The sequence below is a fragment of the Typha latifolia genome, chromosome 8, assembly GCF_019914945.1.
Source record: "Typha latifolia isolate L0001 chromosome 8, TyphaL0001v2, whole genome shotgun sequence".
In the NCBI taxonomy this organism is placed as follows: Eukaryota; Viridiplantae; Streptophyta; class Magnoliopsida; order Poales; family Typhaceae; genus Typha; species Typha latifolia.
This window is the reverse complement of record NC_133093.1, coordinates 12429954-12449976: the sequence shown is the minus strand read 5'-3', so window position 1 is coordinate 12449976 and position 20023 is coordinate 12429954. Positions and strand designations below refer to the sequence as shown.

The following is a 20023-nucleotide window of genomic DNA, read 5'->3' as shown; positions in this document are numbered from 1 at the left end:
AACGTGAAAGAAAAAAGGAAAAGAGCAACGAGAAAAGAAATGATGGGAAGAATTCTTTTTTATTTTAAAAAAAAAAAAGAACAAAGAAAGTTCCAGGTTGCTGCATGCTTTATTACTCGATCACGATACAAACGCTTAGGTGTCCCGACGTTTCTCAGCTTAATTTTTTAAATAAAAATTCGGTCGCATATAATTATCAAACATATCGATCGGTTTGGCTGTCCATTTTTGTCTTGGTTTAAGCATGATACCTACCAAACCCTTAACGGGACTAGAAAAGATCCCATTAAAATTAATCTATCTTAGCCTTTGTTTAGAGTTACTTGCATAAACACACAGGCAAAAAGACAAAAGTATCCCAACAATTTGGGATCTGGCTTTCCTTTTCCACGAAAAAAAAAAACTCGAAAAATTATGCCAAAATTAACAAGACTCAACACCAAAGGTTGAATTTTTCTAACTTTTTTATGTGGAAACCACGATCGAGCACATAATTTCAACATGTTAAACCGTAATTTGTTCTATGGCCTACCTAATTTTGTCGATCTCGATCACCTCGACGATCCCCCCGATTCCAGATCTCCTTCCTCCTTCTCCTTCTCTGACGAATCCATATCCACGCCGTTCCCCACCGCTCCTCCGGACTCCTCGGAGACCAAACTCTCGTCCCTGACCCTGAAGACTGCGTGGAGGAGCACGACGGGGACTCCGAACCCTAAGGCGGTGAGGAGGTTCCAGATCGCATTGGTGACGGCGAGCTCGGCGACGACGAGGAGGAGGAAGAATGCGAGGACGAGGCGGCGGTCGAGGAGGCGACGGAGGAGGTTGGAGTTGGGGAAGGCACGGAGGAGGACGCCGTAGAAGAGGAGGGCTTTAGATGCGGCCATGAGGAATAGCATGGAGGCGCGGTGGTGGCGGAAGAGCGAGGCGAGGAGGAGGAGCCACAGGAGGACGGCGTAGTGGAGGCGGAAGGAGGAGATGTTGCGGACGGCGCGGACGGCGGCCGACTCGGCGTCGGATGGGAGGGAGAATGCCTGGGGGCGAGGGGCGAAACGGGAGATGGCCTTGCGTGTGGAGCGGGCGTGGTGGGCGGCGCGCTCCACCACCGCCACCGCCGATCGCCGGAGTAGTACGGCGCCGGTGGACATGGCGATCGGAGACGTCCCCACCTCTCACGCCAGAGGGATTTAGGAGGAGGAGGAGGAGGTGGGGGCTCGGGTTTGCTTTATTTTGGGGGTTTTTAACTTAAATGGGAAGGCATGTGGGACTATTGGATACTTGGCATATCACACTTGGGAGGAGACGATACGGCAGAGTTAGACCTTTTGGTGGGATTCGAAGAGAGAAACAAAAGAAGCAAAGCGCGTATGATGTCGGTTGTGTTTAGTAATGAGTTATAGGCGGGCTACTTCAATTCCCTTTTGTAGAAGACTGATGGCCAATGGCCATCCAATTCTAAGCTGGTTAAAGGGTAAATATTGTTAACATAGGATAATTAACTAAACTATAATCGAGTATTACGGTGTGCATCCAACTGCTCTAATTGTACATAAATAATACGTACAAAGAGTCGCTGTAGGTGGTATCACCAGTAGGCCAAAACAAAGATATGACCTTCACCAGGTGATGTCTAGTTTCCAACTGACGGCGTACCAAATAGGGCCAACGATATTGGTTATACTTTTCAATGTCAAGCCCTTGGTTTTAGGTTTTCGTTTCTTATCTTCCTTCGACTCAAGATTGTCCACGGTGTTTGCCAGGTCATGGAATGGAATGAAGACTGACTGACGGACTTGGTATTTGTCATAAATAACAAGTCAATTCTGTATTTAGTTTTCTTGGATCTCATGTAAAAGAAAGAGTTACCGGTTTAATTATAGGAGTAAAGGCGATCGATGATGGTAATGAAAATGAATTTAGATCATCAAAGTCAACTTAGGGGGCCCTGCTTTGGTGATAGAAAGTTTTGTCCAGATCAAACAGCTTCAGATCACAATGCATGGTAATGGAAAACTTATGTTCTTATTTCACATAATACAAACTTCGCAACTCCATCCCTCCGCAATTAAAGAGGATTTCAATCTGAGCTATATCACAAATCTTGCAAGGCTATACAAGAAGGAAACCAGCCCAAGCTAGTTTAAAAGCAAATGTCAGCAGTTAGCTTAAAATTCGACAGCATCGGGATTATATGAAACTAGAAGATAGGGGACTGACAAACCATAGCATTTCCATCGCTGAAACCGCGCGATGTGCATAGCTAGTCTAGAAGACACTGTCATGGCTATTTGCTACTGGAACTAGAGGATTGGTAGTTGGAGAGACTCCCCTCGCCTTTAGCAACTCCATTGGAGCTATTTGTCACGGATTTCAGTTTCAAAGGATCATAAAGAAGTTCTGCCTCTGGGAACGATGTACTACAACGAACATCTAGCAGCAAGGTATGATCAGAACTGTCGTCCATATATTGTAGAGGGACCAACATGGATGACCGATCGGTGGGAGATGCAAAAATGCTCCTTGGACTGAAGCATGCCTCTTCTTCATTATCAATAAAGCCATCATTGTCGGCGATGAATTCACAGGCTGCATCACTAGGATTCACTTGGAAGGAGTTTTTCAAAGGAAGGTTCATGCCTCCAGATTTACAGATTCTTTTAGGGCTTCTAATGGTATCTTTCGACTCTGAAGTACACAAAAGACAATGAATCAGCTAGTTGGCTACAATTTTATTAGGTGTATTCACAAGTTCATAAAGCAAGAGTTTGAGTCTTCAGCAAGCAGAAATAATGCTCAGCTAAACATTTGAACAGTTCGTCAACACAGATTGTTAGTGTAAAATAAGGAGATGCAGTATCTAATTTTGGATCTAAATTGTTCAACCATTTCCCACCAGGAGTATCATCTATCATCATCTACTGTCTACTGTCTACACAAGTATAGAAACAAGGGAAGCCAAGGAAACCATATGACTGCTCCCCAACAAAGAAGTAGTACATGCAGTACAATATTAAGTTTAAGATTTAGTGAACCTCTCTTGTACTTTTTCTTAGGAATTACCTAAATGAGCATATGCCTAAATTATCACAGGAAGAAGGTACAATGGAATGATTATAGCATACATTTTATGATAATGACATCAACCAATGTGAGAAACTTAGGCATTAATTCGACTAAAATTGCAGTTAAATAACTGTCTTCATCATCATTACAATCTTGGCATTTCATCAAAGAAATTCTCTCCCCTTGAGAATAATCCTATGTTTGACTACCAAGACCATTGTCCCCCACTAGGAAGTATCTAGGAACTATATATATTCATCCTTATGTCCATCCATTTTGGTACTTCTGCACAAAAATTATAAGCCCCTCAAGCTTAAGCCATCAGACCTCCTTGTGGTTTGGGAGCGCACTATGTGGTCTTACTTGGACATTCAAGCCATCTTTAAGAAAAAAAAATTCCTTTTGTATCACTCTCAATGATGAGTTCCAAATATCTTAACTAGACCAAATACAGTTACTAACTTGTGTTTTTCCAACAGCTGAAGTGCATCGACTTGCTAGTAAATTAACTCATATAAGTAGGACGTTTATGAGAAAACGATAACCAAAGCGAATAAAGAGACAAGATAGTCCATTTCTTGAGACTCGATAAAGAGAGGGAGGAATCAAACCTGCATAGCTGTGAATTTGTCCATCGTGAGGTCTCTTAAGGGATACCTCAGGATTTTGGTGAATTACCATTTCCTTTCCTCTTGTCCTTTTGTAGTTTTTGTCCTAGGGAAATAGAAGCAAAATATCAACCGAGATATATTTTAGTTTTAGACCATATAGAAAGCCTCAAAGAGATGAAAAGACAGACCAAAGGCATATTAGATCAATTGCAACATACCTTCAACTGCTTATAGCATTCCACCCACTTGGACTTTGTTAAATTAACTAGTAGAAGCCTCTTTAAAGTTCTACATTCTTCAGCATTTGCTCCAGAAAAGGAGAGACCGAAAATCCCTTCTCGAAGCAAATTCTGGAAGTAGGACAGAGTCTCTACAAATTGGGAAGCGCTAAACATGCTTCTAAGGCTGGAAACAGAAAAATACATAATTGCTGGTATTAGAGGAATTTCTTTTACTAGAACAATAAGAAAACAAGAGGATGTGGTATTACAAACCTTTCAGGAGGTTTCAGGGTATCAGTAGAAGGAAGATACTTTAACAATTGTTGTTGTTCCTCAACCGTCAAATACTTCATGAAGCTGTCAAAGTTACCGACGTCCTAAAGGACAAAGAGCTATCAATTGAGCTCCATGGTGAAGTTACATGATAAACAAGTAAGTTTTAAAGATAAGGCAAGGTAAATATTTCCTGAGAACATCTTATTGGACAGAAAGTAATGGTAAAGCCTGACCCCAATGGATGTTAAGAAAAGATTCAATACTTACTTTTAAATCTATTGATGTCAAAGGTGAACCTTTGTCTTGCATGATTTGTAGATTTTCACGAATAAGTTTATCCCTGCAGTGGAAAGAGAGAGAAACTTAGCCGTACATAGTAATCAAGAATTTGATCAATAAAGACACACGAAAGACAGTAATCCCTAGATTGTGTAGTCACAGTCGGGGAAAAGAAGTCGCCGGCAAGGAAGAATTTACTCCAGACATGCTGTCTGCTTATCTATTTAAACAGTGAAGTAAAAGAGCACCTCTTTCCATTTTCTTGAATCACTTGTGTAGTAGGCTTCTTAAGTTTTTCTGCACCAGCATTTGAGAAACTTGTTTCTTTTCTGTTGCTATTTGTTGCTGACCCTGAATATGCTTCATTAGTAATGTATGATTTATTATAATTTCCAGAAATTGAGCTTGCTTCTGATTCCTCCTCTATATATTTTGAATTTGGATGTCTAATTAGTACACTTCCATAGCCTATCTCAAAAGAACCCATTGGTGTTCCCTCTTGATAAAGTAGGTCCTCTTCCGAGGATCCTGAAAGATAAGATGATTGTTGCTCGTGCATTATGGAGTATAGATCCTTAGTGAGCTTTTCAACAGAAGAAGGCTTTGGACGAGTGACACATGTCCTCTTCTTGGATGGCACTAGTGAATCCCAGGCATTTGATTGTGCTGAACCTGTAAAATGAAATGTGGGAATTTCAATACAAGAACTTATTTGATGCCCGGTAAAAATTTAATGAAAAGTTGGTATAAAATGCAACAACAAAATGACTGTTGAGACTGACTACTGACTAGATGTTCAAAAGAGATCTCCGAAATATTTGCATGAAATAATATAAAAAGTATCTAAAAAACATTTTCCCTAAGGCCCTAAGAAGTGGTTCTGCAGCTAGAAGTGCTAATTCACAAGATACCTTAATTCTAGGACAATCAGAAAGAAGGAAAATTAATTACTTAGTGCAACTTTTGCTCCAACAAATTCTTGTGCCCCTTCTAGAGAACATTGATAAGTATCTCTATGTTCTTGAAATTTATTGGTGTCCACTGCCCAATAATAAATTCTAATAGGAAAGTGTAAAAAGTTCTTCTAAAGCACACGAAGATTAGAAGAATTATTACCTGTCATATCACTTGCATCAGTGGTGCCAAAATGTGCACAACTCTCTGAATATGATACTGCTGAGCAAGAACTAGATCGGTTGCTTGTATCCCCCTCAACAATCTTTCGGAAGTTCTGATCACAGTATGGCATTTCACGCTGTCTTACCAGTATACTGTTAGTCTGCTTTTTCTTGGGCAACTTCTGCTCCTTGGGCTTGAAAGAAAAACTTTTCACTCTAGTAACTTCTTTTAATTCTTCAGAATCAATAGGTTCACGAGCATGAAGTGGAGTGTAGTTTGTCAATGAACCCTTTGTTCTCCACCTAGAACCACATGCATTGCACAACACTGGCTTTTCTGGCGGCCCATTTCGCCAAAGTGGAGTACCTGTTGCATCATTTACCTTTCAGCAACAGATGAGTAGGGAAAAACTTTATGCAAGCAATTTACTGACATTGAGGGAGCGCAATCTTAACAATACATTTCTGTGTTCCAAATATAGAATGCAAGCATATTATTGTACAGCTGAAAAGCCAGTAGAAGTATATTCTGTCTGTTGCCCATGTATGAACATGTAGAACTAAACTATGTTATTTCATTTCAAGACATTGAATTTGAGATAATGATCTGCTAGCAGCAAACAGCGTTGTGCTATAAATTCTCACAGAGTCCAATGGAAATGACAACATCAAGTGATATTCTAAATTCAAAATTGCACTGTGTGTATCAATAACATGATCCCCACATCATTAACTTGTTGAAGCCAGATTCCATGAAGCTTCTTTGTTCGTTCATTCTTTTCCAAAATTATGTCCTTCAGATGTGGCTATATGATACTTGTTTGCATGCAAAAAATCCTGATGCTAAAAATGTGAGGCAAGTTTTAAAAGTTTTTTAAGGAGAGTAGAAAATGGCTAAGAGCCAAAGGCCTATAAAGAATGGCTGATGAACAAGCAGTTAGTTTACAAGCATGACTAAATTAAGCCACACCATAGAGTTAACCTAGTATGTGTTATCAGAAATTCAAGAAGTAAACATTTGTTTTAAGTGCATTCTATTGGATTGGACCAGAATATGGAAGACAAACTCTAGAATCACTATAAGTGGAAAGCAAAGAAAATGTGTGACTAGCACTGCAAAAGTTTAACACCTGAGAAGCGGAGTGAGTCTCCTAACTTTCAGCTGAGAGCAATTTATCAAATAGCATTCGCAGTGCTAAGTAATTGTGTGTGCGAAAAATATATCATACGAAGAATGAATCCAACGAAGTAACAAATTCTTGCATTTCACAACAATTTGTTACAAAATTATCATATTTGTATTCCTTCCAAGTGGGAAGAAATCACTGGAGCTTACTGCTGCTAATATACATCAAGGAAGCAATTTAGAATTTGGAGAAAGGATTAAAACACAATTTTTGAGAGCACATATCATATGAAGGAGAGACTTGTTGCTTATTGACACCAACCACAGAGAATAACAAACCGAGGAAAGCATGCCTACCAAATGATAACTTAGAAATTAAGAAACCATAGTTTCCAATTCTTTCACGACAGATAAAACCAAACAACTCCGTCCCCAAATGCATTCAGTTTGTAAGAAATAACAGGAGAAATCAGGCACACGGGAGCCTTCTCCTGGAATAAATGATTAATTCTAAGAAATTGAACCCATTAAGGGCAGAACCAATTCAAAGAAGAAGCACAAGAAAGATCCAAAATCTCCAGAAAATTTTCATTATAGAACAAAACTACCCATCAAAAACATCAATAAGAGCTCACTTGTAACTCCACAATGATGGCAAGGTCCATGCTTTCCCATGTCAACACCCCTTCCTCTCTTCTCCTCTTCTTAGTCCCAAGGGAAAATTAGTATATAAAAAGCAGTCTCCTTTAAAGCACACAAAAATTATCAAATTTAGCAGCAGTTTTATATATCTCTATATCCCTTCAACTCAAAACCAAGGGGCCTGGAAAGACTCCTCCTAAAAAACCCAAAGTGGGTTTCAAGAAGCAGAACACATGAACTCAAAACAAACGCTTAGTGGGTGTTGTTGTTATTTTTCTTCTTCTCTCTTCTATCCAGTCCAGACCCAAAAGAGAGAAGAGAGAAGAGGGGGAGAGAGAGAGAGAGAGAGAGAGAGAGAGAGGGGTGGGCAGGAAAAGAGGAAAGAGATGTAGGAAGAGAATGGAGGAATGCACCCAAGAAATTTACAGGGTCAGATGGGTTTGTAGGTGGGAATCTGTACAATCCAATGGAAGGGAGAAGACCATTGGAGGAATCAATTTAATGGTCAGGTAAAAGGAAAGGAGAGGAGAGGTGAATGAATAGGTGGAGAATGGCTTTTCTTCCTTCCTTTTTCTTTTCTTTTTTATTTTGCTCTCTCTCTTTCTCTCTCTCTCTCTCTGACTATCACCGTGTTGACACTCCATTTGAATTTTAAATATTCATATTTCCTTTTTTTTCTATTTTTTTACTATTCTTTTTACTAATAGCATATCGAATTGAAATTTAAGCTTTAATCTTATAGATTTTCTTTCGAACAGGCACGAATTAATATCACACACTAAATTCTTACTCTAAATCTATCCCATTTGTCTTGCATTTAATTTTTTATTTTCTTAATAAATACTAATAATTTAGGATAGCCAGAAAGTACTCAATAGAGCGTTATTCTTAGGCTAATTTATTTGGACATCAAAGCTCTACTGTGCATGTTGACTGTATGTAGCCTTTCATGTGGTGCTAGTGGAGGAAAGAGATGAGAGAGTGAGAGAGGGGGCCAGAATATTACCTATATATATCCTATTGATCCTAAGTTTTATTTCCTCATTTTTTTTTCATATATATATATATATATATGTGTGTGTGTGTATGCTGATGACATTCAGAGTTGTTCAAAGTAATAAGAAATGTGATGAAAAGGAATGGTGGAGCCACCAACCCAACATCATCCCAGGAAAAAGAACAAAGGTGTGACTGGGATTTCAGAACTTGCTCATTAATTTTGTCCAAAAAATATATATCAATTTTGGTTCCATTAATTGTATAATCGCCGAAAGTAAAATTTTAATGGTGCCCTAGTTAAATCGATACTCCGTGTTACAAACATTTAAATTACAAAATTACTCTCTCTCTCTCTCTATATATATATATACATATAGTATCTCTAATCATCCAAACACAATCTCAATATATTAACATGATAAATAGACTTGTTGACAAAGTTTTCTTGCATTATATATATAAAGAACCTTCTCACAAATATTTTCGATAAAAAAAAATATATCAAAATTTAGAGATAAATTCACAAATAAGTTCTTATAATTGAGTTTAGTGACACCAATTTGCTACAAATCTTATCCTCGACCTCCAAAAAAATCTCTCTACTTATCTTTCATTTGTGCTTCTCTTCACCACTAAGCCCACCTAACATTCCTCAACAGAATCAAGAAAGAAATAAATTTCTTTTTATGAAAAGTAAAAGAAATAAAATTTGGAGCCACTCCCTCCGCATGTTTGTCATGGCGGTGATGGGTGGGTGCTTCGGCTGACTTTATGATCATAAACCCACTAATTTCTTTCATTGCGTTCTTCATAACCTTTCATCTTTTACCTTCAAAAAATAACCATTTTTATTCTTATGAGAGATTTATTTATTTCTCTCCCTCTAAAAGAGAGATTTATGAGAGTAACCTTCTCATCCTCATCCTCCTCCTCCCTCAGCTTTTTAACTCCCTTGTTCCCAACTGCTGCACGCGTCCTCTGCCTCTCTCTCTCACTTACCCTCACCCTCTGCCATCTTTCTCTACTCCCCACGTTCTTGGAGGTTTAATCCAAGCTGATTAATAATGGAGTCATATTCGTATTTATTAAATGCAACGTGTTTAATGATCAAATTATGTTCGTATATGCTTAATAATCGAGTTATATTCAAGTTTACCGAACGTAATATGTTTAATAATTAAATCATGTTTGTGTTTACCAAACACAATGTGTTTAATAATCAAATAATATTCGATTGCCACCCCTATACAAACATATAAAATATAGACCTTTTTAAGTGATAAATTTAAAAAGCTAACCATTTGAGTAAATAAGTTTAGAAGAGGTCTAATTCAGTAAATTACTCTATTCTTTTTTTACTTCTTTAAATATATATTTAACTTATGAATACCCTATAAGCTTAAAATAATAATAATAATAATAATTGAAGGTGAAATTTTTTTTTTAACTTGATAAAAAAAAAAGGGGTTAATATAGAGTTTAGCATATATATTTTGAAGCCAAACATCTATAATTGGTTTCATTAATGATACTCTGTCATGTACATAATAATACATAACAAGTTCATTGCTCAAGATGTTGAATTATTTCTATTTATTGCAGGAAAATGCTGTACATGCAAATCATCCTCCCTTCTTAGTTATTATTATAAGCCGAGATCAATGACCAAATGAAAAGAAAAAATTACAACTAAACCATAAGAAATTATCTTATTTATTTATTTATTTATTTGTGACACACCAACTCCTTTTAACTATACAAAGCTTTCAAAAAATTTCTTTGGTTTAGTTACTCATTAGATTTTTTTTGTTAAAAATTAATATATAATTATATGAGTTAAGGATAAAATAATCATTTAATATATTCTTTAATACAATTTGGAGAGTTAAATTACCCAGATAAATGAGGGAGTGAATATGGAAATGGAAAATAAATACACAGTGGCTTAGTATAATTAATTATCTTAAATAAAAGGAAATGTTATAGAATAATCCATTTGCTACGTGTCTACTTGACATTAGGTTTTGCTCTACGTATAAATTATAACCCCCTCTCCTCTCGTCCCGTCTACCGTTAGGGTTTCGGGAGAGGAGAAGACGAAGCAGATACCGATCAGCAATGGAGCAGACCTTCATCATGATCAAGCCCGATGGCGTCCAAAGGGGCCTGGTATTCTCTCTTTCCTCTCTCAATTACTTAGATTTCCTCTTCTATTTTTTCTCTTTTTTTCTTCTTTTCGACGGATTTGGTTGTGTTCTAGGGTTTACCATTTTCTTATCTATATCGTGAAATCAGGTTGGTGAGGTTATTGGCAGATTTGAGAAGAAGGGTTTCTACTTGAAAGGTAGAAAGAATCGCATCCATTTGTGTTATTTTTCCCCCATTTTGTGGGCATTTTATATAGTATTTTGATTCTATAGAGTGAAAAAGATCAATTATTTTCTTTTTGTTCTCGTATTCGCTTAATTTAGGTATGAAGCTTATGAGTGTTGAGAAATCCTTTGCTGAGAAGCACTATGCTGACCTTGCTTCGAAGCCCTTCTTCCCTGGGCTTGTGGATTACATCATCTCGGGCCCTGTGGTGGCCATGGTGTGGGAAGGGAAAGATGTGGTCCTCACTGGCCGCAAGGTTATTGGGGCCACTAAGCCCTCCGACGCTGCCCCCGGGACCATCCGAGGCGATTTTGCCGTCGAAGTTGGCAGGTGATTGTATTTTTACTTTTCTTCTCCATTTTGGTTTGATTCATCTTTTCTTATTCGGTAAATGCTAGCTGAATAAATGATCTATGAATTTGTTTGAGTAGATATAATTGATATTGGTGATTTGATATGTGAATTGCTCTGTAATTCTTGTCACATGGGTAATGATTTAATGAAAAAGATGAATAGTTTGAAAGTGTGAATGATTAAGCATGTTTTCATAGCATACAGGTATGAGTTAAAGGGCATAAAATTTTCATAGAAGCTATTCTCTGCTAGATGAAGTCTGTGTAATATTTAAGCAGTACAAGTTCTCGATAATTTTTCAATTTATGCTTTGTAGGGAATTCATTATCTAGTTTATTTTGATGTAATTTAATTTCTAAGTGCAGCTCCTCTTTTCTTATGGTTCCTGAATTCCATATTGTCAACTCTAGTCATTTTTGTTTTGAATCTTGCTATTCTATTAGTTCTGTAGGACATACCCGGTACTGTATATTTCTTGCGATGGCCAGTTTAGACATTATCTATATCAGATCCTGTCAATTATGCTATCTTAGCTCACTTTGGCGTCCCTTGACCTAGTAAGTTGAAGGAAGATACCATATGAATGGTTTCTAAAAGATTGATTTGTATGTTCAAAATTGACTGGGATCAACTAGTACTACTTTTATGGTGCAGATTGGCAGTTTAATTGATCTTTTTGTTGACATTCTTGGGCCTCAGTATTACCTGAAGTAATTCTGCAAAACATTCTTCCGGTGTTGTTTTGCGTTTTGCCATATGCAAAATGCTGTGCTGTCATTAGGTTTGCTATTCTTTAGTGATGTACTATCATAAAATTTTGACATGGAATATTTCATTCATGTGCAGAAATGTCATTCATGGCAGTGACTCAGTTGAGAGCGCAAGGAAGGAGATTGCCTTGTGGTTCCCCGAAGGCATTGCAGAATGGCAGAGCAATCTCCACCCGTGGATTTATGAGGCTTAAGCTTAAGCTGTGATCCTTTATTTGTTTCCTATTTAATTTTGAAAGTGCTAGTGAATTCGGTGTCTGCTTTGAACTTGGTTACCTTTACATGTCTTGAGTTCTGCTGATTTGAATTTAAGGCCAATATTTGTTGAACCTTGTTATATTTCTTGGAGTTCCATGTTTGCCATGTGGTATGGTGCATGCATGTCTAATGATTCTGTTGCACTTTGGATACTCTTCTGGCATGCAGCTGGATTTTTGTAAAGCAGTACAGAATCACGCTAGAGTGGTATATTGATATGCTTAATTGATTGGTTAGTCCTTGCATGTCAGATTCTGCACTTTAGCATCATCTGGGCCTATGCAACGCCTTGGTTTGGATGATGATTATTTTATAGCCATTTCATTAGTTATCTTGGTACGTTTTGTAACTTTTGTTTATATATATGCCATTTGTACCTTATTTATACTAGGTTGTCTAGACTATGTTATTGAGTTACTTTAATCAAATCCATACACAATGCCTTCAAAATCTTAATGTTTATAAGATGTTCTAAGAAAATCATTGCATGTCATCGGAAAATTATGCAATCATACGAAGAGCATAATGAATGACTAGTGAGTACTGGGGTGTTATGACATACTTGGCATCCACGAACTCGCAGCCACCATTGCACTAGCTTAGCTTTCTCATCTTTATGTTTAGGCTATATATATATATATATATATATATGAAACTATGAAAATGGATGAAATTAATAGGCAAAACATAATATCACTTTTCATAAAAAGATGAGGAACCTAACAAAGTACACTTGTCTTGATAACACCGTCGGAATCAGAACAACCTCTCTTCCCCTTCATCGGGCTCAAATCATCACACCTCCCACACGTCAGGTAGAAATCAAAACCTCGACTTATATTTTGTCTTCTTTTTTTTATTTTTATTTCTTCTGTTAAAACCCTGGGGCTGACGTAAAACTCAAACACCGAATCATTTTCAACTTGAAATAAAATACCAAACAAAGCCCACCACACTGGAAAAACACCGAAAAGAGGACCATCGTGGGCTGTGCAGTGCACAAGGATCAGCAAGGTGATTTTATCGTACAACTCAAGCAAATTGGTCCCTAACGTGTGAGGAGACTATAGGAGGGCATGTCCTCTATATGTTGAATATCTTCTAGCAATAGCTCTCGTTCCAGCTGCCTGCGTGTTGATTTCATCACTGACTGCACGAACAAAAGAATTAAAAAATTGCAAAATTAAGATGAGCAGCAGGATAATGTAAAGCAGAGCTAAAAGAACATAACAACTTACATTGAAGTCCATGTACGAAGCATGCATAGCAAGCCATTGCTGATCCATCAGCTTGAAAGTTACGCAGTATAATATATCAAAGGCTCGATCATTTTCTGACATACAATCACAAACATTCGTTTCAGTGACAGAATTTGCAGCCCTTACAGAAAGACAAGGTGATGAGTTTTTGACCAAATTGGCTCTCCCAAAAATTTCTTTTACGACCCCAGTACAATTTAAAACTTATATATGAGATTATATGTGGTTGTAAACCGCTGGCTTCTAAACTTATCCAGCTGACTTAGATAAAATTTTTAAATCCTCCAAATAATTTGCCAAATTTTGGGAAGAAATTTCTATATGAAATATTTTACAAGAGCAATTTATATAGAAATGTTTGCCTCGAACTCGCAATTTTTCAAAGATTTAAAATTTATATATAAATTGCTGATTTAGAAATCTTTAATTTAGTCAGCATTTTCCAAACACACTTAGGAGGGGGTAACATAGAAATGAAAGATAGGCAAACTATACATAAGCAGTAAATGTGATATATTTGGGGGTAAGCAAACCATACATCGGCAGGAAATGTGACATATTTTGGGGAAATGTGTTAACGGGAGTGCAACCATAATGGATTTAATTAGTTTACTTACAGTTCAACTCCTCATACTAGTTGATAAACAACCTAGGGGCAATACTTCTTTTAGGTTCCTATCAAGCTTATGGAAGAATTCATGAAGTCTACTGAGGAAAGAAACCAATCCAGAACTAAAATCTTTTGAGGTACCTGCGAGTAGCTTTAAGAAAATTGCTCCCATCAGAGTCCTAGGTTTGTCTGTGGTTCAGAAAAGGCAACCCATTAGAAAAGCACAGTAACGGAAGAAACTGAAAAAGTGAGGGAACTTCAGAAAGCCTATGAAAAATATCAAGTAAAATTTTTATCTGCATGACAGAAAGAAGGATTTAATTTTGAATAAAGTACAAACCAGCTTGAAGATCGAGCATCTGTATAAGCATGAAAGTTATATTTACACCAGCTACAGCAAATGGATACTCCCACATGGCTCGATTACCCTCCTGCTTGCGAAGAAGATCTTGGAAAGATTTCTGCATGAAGAGCTTTAAGGATAAGAGTGAAGAAGAAAAGGCAATCAGGAAGAAACAGTGACATAACATGATAAGAACACAGTTTTCATCAAAAAGAAGGTTCACCAATTGCTTTTCCTGACTGAAGTTAAACAGCTCTGTGCCAACAAGTTTACAAGTTATAATCATGTTTCACATGATCTAAAACCAATCTGACTCTAGAGAACTATGTAAAGCATAATCCTGCATGACGGCCCTTTGCCCTCTGATACTGATAGATACAAGTCTATGGCTACAACTAGAAGTTTCTTTTTAACTAGGTCAAAATTCCCTACTTTAGCACAAGCACAAATATTTTGAAATATGACACTGTTCGATAAGGATTCGAGCTAATGGGACCAAGAGGTTCTCTGATGTACCGATTCCTCTACAGTCAGCAGCACTGTACTAGAATCTCGACAAACGAATAAATATAACAAATCAAAGAGAGATCCAAATATTATCGTCTATCAAATAGACCTAGTCATATTCTTCAATCTGAATTTCTTAAAAGCCAAGCTACAGTGCTGTGAAAAAAAAAAAATATCTTGATAAGTTAATCGGTAACTTCTCTAAAGATATATAGTTGTCATAGTTAAAAAAATAGCTTAGACTGGTTGTCACAAGGAAATGTGGTTCTGCATCTCAGCTTCAACTAAAAAAAAAAAGAGCAGCCACTTACAGGATAGTTCTTGGAAAAGAATAATAAATTTTCCAAGGATATGAAGCCACCGCCTCTGCAATAAAAGACCAAATACCAATTTTAAATTTCATAGTAGAGTGGATGAGTCTGATTCAACAAGGACAACACATAGAAGCTCAACTCCATTTCCTTCCATCATAAAGGAAGCTCAACATATATGTAAAAGAAATACTAAGACCTGAAATCAGTTGACGGGTCTTTGCCTTGCCATCCCATTTCCTTCCATTGTTCAGATATCAATCCAAGAAGCTCAATTCCAGGAAATGAAGCATACCAAAGAGCCTTTAAAGCTTCCTAATAATAACAGTAATTCACATAAGGAAAGTGAAAAAATACGAGCCATGCTAAATCTGTACCATGTTTTAGTATTTGGGCTTATTTGCTTATCATGACTTGTTTATTATTTTAAGGCAGGTCTGCACAAGCTCGAGGCAAGCATAGCTTAGAAGCACAACTTCAACCTTGATTAGGTTCATAGTAACTTGGGTACGAATACTCCTAGGTCGAAATAAATACAGCATCATGTTATCAACGTAATAGCTCAATAGCTTAAACACAAAAAGATCCATAACCAAAGTGGAAAAAGCAACATTATTCCAAAAACTTTAAGTAATTTGTTAGTGAGTATAAAAGTATAAACATACTTCAGTAGCTTATATCAAGTAATACTACCATATTTTTTATCACAGAAAACATCAGTTAGAATCTAGAAACTGACAAAGCTTCAAGACTGAATTAAGTACCTGATGTTCTTTTCTTGAACTATCATAAGCAACTTCTATGCGACTTTTTAACCTCTGTAAGCATTCCTCCTGGATAACAGTATATATAAAAAGAAATTACAACTAATTTTTTTTATAATAAAAGTAATTTACCAACTTTAATAATGATAACCATTGTTTATTTGATTAAAACTAAGAAAGGAACTAAATACTGCTGTGCAGTAAAATGGGTAAGAGTCACAAAGGAATCACGAATAACAAAATATCAAATAGGGAATCAACTACTCGTTGCATTATTCGCTGCAACAATAACACAAGACGAAAATTTGTTGGAAAACTCCCAACAATTAGATAGCAGAGAATAAAGGAAAAACCCATTCTTTTAGCTCTATTACTCAACATATTCAGGAAATAAATACTATCAGCATAAGAGTACCTGAGAAGGTGTCAGGTCAAATGATAAACGCGCGTCACTTTCTCTTCTTTGAGCACAAACACATGAAAGACCTCTTCCAAGCCATGCTGTTGATCCTGTGACAACTTCCACTATACAAAAGAAAACCTGGTAAATATGAGTTTCTCATTGCTCAACAATTTCAAAATATATTTGATATTGAACAACTAAGCTAGAAGAATGTCGACGCATCATTATTTAAGATTTAAATTATGGTCCTTGTAAATAACCTTGACAAGCCAATTCTATTTTTTTAAAAAAACCTACGCATATTCATAAGGAAACTCAGTTCAAACAATAAATGAAACATAAATCTGACAATATTTCAACCTTATTGCTGGTTATACAGATTATCAAGTCATGAGAGGTCGGAATTGTTGTCAGACCAACCAACTCTCACAACCTAGATCTATACTTTTTCCAACATGACATATCACATCCTCCTTGCCTCGAGTATTTACTTGGATGTTCGCTGATCTATTTTGAGATACTCCAAGGCTAAACAAGTACAGTCCCAACAATGCCTAAATACTAGTAGGCCTGAGCATTTATCAACTTCATATAATCAACATCGTACTTTTTGAAATGATTATGAATTCCATCAATCCACCATGTCAATTTACCCAATTCTCAGAGTCAGCACCATTCTCCCTCCATTTCTCACATACCTTTTGTGATCTTCACTCTATCTATTTTTCAAAAATAACCTTATACATAAGAACTTTATGCAGAACCAACTTTCTGAATACAAAACCTCTCTTTTTTATGAACCATTGAGTTCGATTGTGACAATAGCTACTTACTAGCAATGACCACTTAGGACCTTCCAACAGAGGTAAAAATATAGGAAAAATAGACGAAAATGAGTAAAAGAAAAAAGAATTCAAACACGAGAACTTTCACGAAGAAAAGGAAACAAATCATCACTAATCAAAACTTGCAGATAACACAACACTAAATCTGCGATTAATCTATGCCAAATCAAGAAGTCAGGCAATGCAAGTGCCTGTAACGCATAAATCTATATATATATAAAGAACCTTCAGATCCCGCAATGGAAAAGAATTCACCACGTACCTGGAGAAGAGTGGCATCCGGTGCCCCGCTCCGTCCCTTGCGAGATCCTCCTCACAGCCACAAATGACCCTCCATTCTCATCCATCTCCCCTCTACCCCGCACTTCCACCACAACTCCTCTAACCTACCAAGAAATGCCCCATTTCAAATTGCCAGCTCCAAGAACCATCATCTGGAGGAAGAGAACCCCATCCACACCAAGAACCGAGAATCCCCTTCCTCCACAAATCGACGAAGGTAAAAGGTTAAGATCCGACCCTAGGGCTTCTTCTCCACCAGCACAACAGAAACAGGCATGGAACCCATAAACTTCTTCAGATAACGTACGAGAGGATAAAACCACTCCAGCTGTTCTCTCCAACGAAGAGGGCGGGCGCGCGCCAAATCCGGCAGGAACGGATCGAGGGGCGAGGGAAGAGGCCGCCGCTCGCGTCCGACCCGGAGAAGGAGACGAAGGGGCAGCAAGGGAGAGAGAGAGACGAGGAGGGGTTAGGGTTTGGTCGGAGAAGGCTAGGGTTTGTTTCCGAGATCGAGAGGGAGATGGATGGAGGGAGGAAAGAGAGAGGCGGAGGCGGTTGGAGTTCTCCTATCACTTCCTTTTCTCTTTTTAGCCACGGCTTCTCTTTTTCCTTTACCAGATTTAGCTCTCTCTCTCTCTCCCCCCTACTCTCCCATTCTTGTTATGGCGGAGTTATTTGATTTCGATTCTTATATATCTATTTATAAATATATCATTTATTGTTGCTAATTATGGGAATTAAGTATTTAAACAGAAACACGAGGGGTAAAATGAGAATTACCGTCAACAAAGAAAACGGCGAAATTTTTATTATGAGCCCGCTTTTTTCTTATTAATTGAACACGTCAGTCATCGAATCGGTCAACCGGTCAAGTGGATATTATATTATATACTATACTTTCGGGTTAAAAAATATATAATGTATTATACGATTAAAAATGCAAAAAAGCCATTAGTTCAAACTTTGTACCTCAACGGAATTCAACTAAAAGGTAGTAACTAGTTGCAATACTTAAAAAAACTTTCATGCTGATGATTTATTTTGCATTTATGTCATGCTATAAGTAACAGATTTGCAAATGTCTCCTCTTTTTTTAATTTTTAATATTGAAATAATGCTACCAACTCCTTTAGTACCTTTTTGACATCCCTCCTAGACTAACAAAGGTTCGGCATTTGCACCAAATATATATATATATATATATACTAAAATTAGGCTCTTATACGAGTATGCATATAAGAGTTTAATTTTATTATTACTAAAATTTAAAACTATTTTAGTGCAAATGCCTAACAAAATCTTGTAAAAAGTATCGCATATATGCGCCCGTTTGATAGAGCAGAATAAATTGAATTATTCCACATAATCTTCAATTTATAGTCTCTAATAATATATTAGCATATATTGTGAAATTATAATACCACCATAATACAATATATATATATATTAAAACATATTTATAATAAAAATATGAAAAGAAAAGGGATGCATGTCATGCATGATGCATGGGTCATCCCACTAAGGCGTGGTACCCCCCCATGATGGCCATGGCAGTCGAATCAGTTGCACCCGATCTTTATCAGACCGGACCCAACTTTCCGTGTTGTCGTGTCGGAGGACATAATGGAGGGGAAAAGTTACTTTCGCCGGAATGGAAGGTCCTGATGGACAATCTCAGGTGGGGCCCAAAAAGTTTCAAAGTCACAGAGGTGCTGCAAGCTCTTGGGTGGGTGGGTGGGGTGGTGGAACAGTAGTAACCAACCGTGGGTCTCGCTCGCCGTTCCCTTTTTGGGTTCCACTTTGGGTGCGATCCGGCTCGGAAAGGGACAAGGGATGCCATTACGGTGAAACGGCCACATGGTCATGGGTGGGACTTTTAAATAAGAAAAGATCATTCGGGTTTAAGAATTATACATCGAATAAGATAGCAAGTTAAATGATTCTATGATCTTGGAAAGAAGTGGTACCAAATTATTTATTTACTCACTTGTTCAATCCCCACATCAGTAGCATAGATGAATGGTTGCTTTGGATCCAAGTAGTGCATAGAAGTAAATTTAGAAAGTAAAAGGTGATTGATAGATCGCTTTCCGAGAATAAAAGAAACGAGCTCATACATTGAACACAAGATTTTAAAAAAAAATTAAAAAAAAAAAAAAGGATTCTAATCTGGATGAAGGCCAAATGTATACTTGTTTATGATGTTATTAAAGTATTAGCTCACACATGCAAATGCTTCAAGGATCCAATAAAAAGTACAACAGAAGGGAGCAACAACCAAGGAAAAGAGAGGGATTTGGCTAAAATCCATGGTAAGTTATGGGGATGAATTGAATAATGGTATCTTTTTGAGAATCCAAGAGTACACAACTAGATGCCGCCTGTGAGAGCAATATGTGAATGGGGGATTATTAGTCCCTTTGCCATCCTAGAGATCCATCACCTGTTGGGAATGGAGATTATGGGAACCATGCTACCTTTAAAGTTGGAATGTGAGGATGGAGTTGAAAGCCAAAGAATGACAACATGGCCAAGATAAAGATGGGAAAGGATAAGTCCTTATTACCTTTTCTACAAAGATTGCTTTTTCTACCTGGCTCTTTTTTGGC

At 37.2% G+C, this 20023-nt stretch overlaps 4 protein-coding genes across 4 annotated transcripts; 1 reads left to right on the top strand and 3 right to left on the bottom strand.

Annotated features, from left to right (window-relative positions):
- Nucleotides 1–344: 344 nt before the first annotated feature.
- Nucleotides 345–1471, bottom strand: LOC140793665 (PRA1 family protein F3-like). Its single transcript, XM_073145308.1, has one exon. It carries the CDS (start codon nucleotides 1146–1148, stop codon nucleotides 552–554), a length of 597 nt encoding a protein of 198 aa, XP_073001409.1. The 5' UTR covers nucleotides 1149–1471; the 3' UTR covers nucleotides 345–551.
- A 532-nt stretch (nucleotides 1472–2003) lies between these two features.
- Nucleotides 2004–7847, bottom strand: LOC140794251 (GATA transcription factor 26). The gene is made up of 8 exons (XM_073146192.1): nucleotides 7330–7847; nucleotides 5567–5935; nucleotides 4699–5122; nucleotides 4439–4511; nucleotides 4169–4272; nucleotides 3893–4079; nucleotides 3675–3777; nucleotides 2004–2685 (listed from the first exon to the last, which is right to left on the bottom strand). The coding sequence occupies exons 1-8, from the start codon at nucleotides 7367–7369 to the stop codon at nucleotides 2285–2287; spliced, it is 1701 nt and encodes a 566-aa protein (XP_073002293.1). The 5' UTR covers nucleotides 7370–7847; the 3' UTR covers nucleotides 2004–2284.
- A 2486-nt stretch (nucleotides 7848–10333) lies between these two features.
- On the top strand, nucleotides 10334–12326 carry LOC140793402 (nucleoside diphosphate kinase 1). Its single transcript, XM_073144867.1, has 4 exons — nucleotides 10334–10504; nucleotides 10631–10679; nucleotides 10807–11038; nucleotides 11909–12326. The coding sequence occupies exons 1-4, from the start codon at nucleotides 10454–10456 to the stop codon at nucleotides 12024–12026; spliced, it is 450 nt and encodes a 149-aa protein (XP_073000968.1). The 5' UTR covers nucleotides 10334–10453; the 3' UTR covers nucleotides 12027–12326.
- Nucleotides 12327–12763: 437 nt separating this feature from the next.
- LOC140793401 (uncharacterized) lies at nucleotides 12764–18134 on the bottom strand. Its single transcript, XM_073144866.1, has 9 exons — nucleotides 17395–18134; nucleotides 16300–16409; nucleotides 15885–15953; nucleotides 15320–15435; nucleotides 15121–15175; nucleotides 14300–14420; nucleotides 14101–14148; nucleotides 13329–13423; nucleotides 12764–13240 (listed from the first exon to the last, which is right to left on the bottom strand). Exons 1-9 carry the CDS (start codon nucleotides 17477–17479, stop codon nucleotides 13139–13141), a joined length of 801 nt encoding a protein of 266 aa, XP_073000967.1. The 5' UTR covers nucleotides 17480–18134; the 3' UTR covers nucleotides 12764–13138.
- Between the last annotated feature and the right edge of the window lie 1889 nt (nucleotides 18135–20023).

What these genes read in the sequence shown, in the direction of transcription:
- LOC140794251 (XM_073146192.1), bottom strand. Translation starts at nt 7,369, where the DNA reads ATGGGAAAGCATGGACCTTGCCATCATTGTGGAGTTACAA. An exon ending in TGATGCAAGTGATATGACAG is followed by an intron (nt 5,123 to 5,566) that starts GTAATAATTCTT and finishes TTCATTTTACAG; the next exon opens with GTTCAGCACAATCAAATGCC. An exon ending in ACAAATTCACAGCTATGCAG is followed by an intron (nt 2,686 to 3,674) that starts GTTTGATTCCTC and finishes TGTGTACTTCAG; the next exon opens with AGTCGAAAGATACCATTAGA.
- LOC140793665 (XM_073145308.1), bottom strand. Translation starts at nt 1,148, where the DNA reads ATGTCCACCGGCGCCGTACTACTCCGGCGATCGGCGGTGGCGGTGGTG.
- LOC140793401 (XM_073144866.1), bottom strand. Translation starts at nt 17,479, where the DNA reads ATGGATGAGAATGGAGGGTCATTTGTGGCTGTGAGGAGGATCTCGCAA. An exon ending in GTTCAAGAAAAGAACATCAG is followed by an intron (nt 15,436 to 15,884) that starts GTACTTAATTCA and finishes TGTTATTATTAG; the next exon opens with GAAGCTTTAAAGGCTCTTTG. An exon ending in GATGCTCGATCTTCAAGCTG is followed by an intron (nt 14,149 to 14,299) that starts GTTTGTACTTTA and finishes TCTGAACCACAG; the next exon opens with ACAAACCTAGGACTCTGATG.
- LOC140793402 (XM_073144867.1), top strand. Translation starts at nt 10,454, where the DNA reads ATGGAGCAGACCTTCATCATGATCAAGCCCGATGGCGTCCAAAGGGGC. An exon ending in GAAGGGTTTCTACTTGAAAG is followed by an intron (nt 10,680 to 10,806) that starts GTAGAAAGAATC and finishes CGCTTAATTTAG; the next exon opens with GTATGAAGCTTATGAGTGTT. An exon ending in TTTGCCGTCGAAGTTGGCAG is followed by an intron (nt 11,039 to 11,908) that starts GTGATTGTATTT and finishes ATTCATGTGCAG; the next exon opens with AAATGTCATTCATGGCAGTG.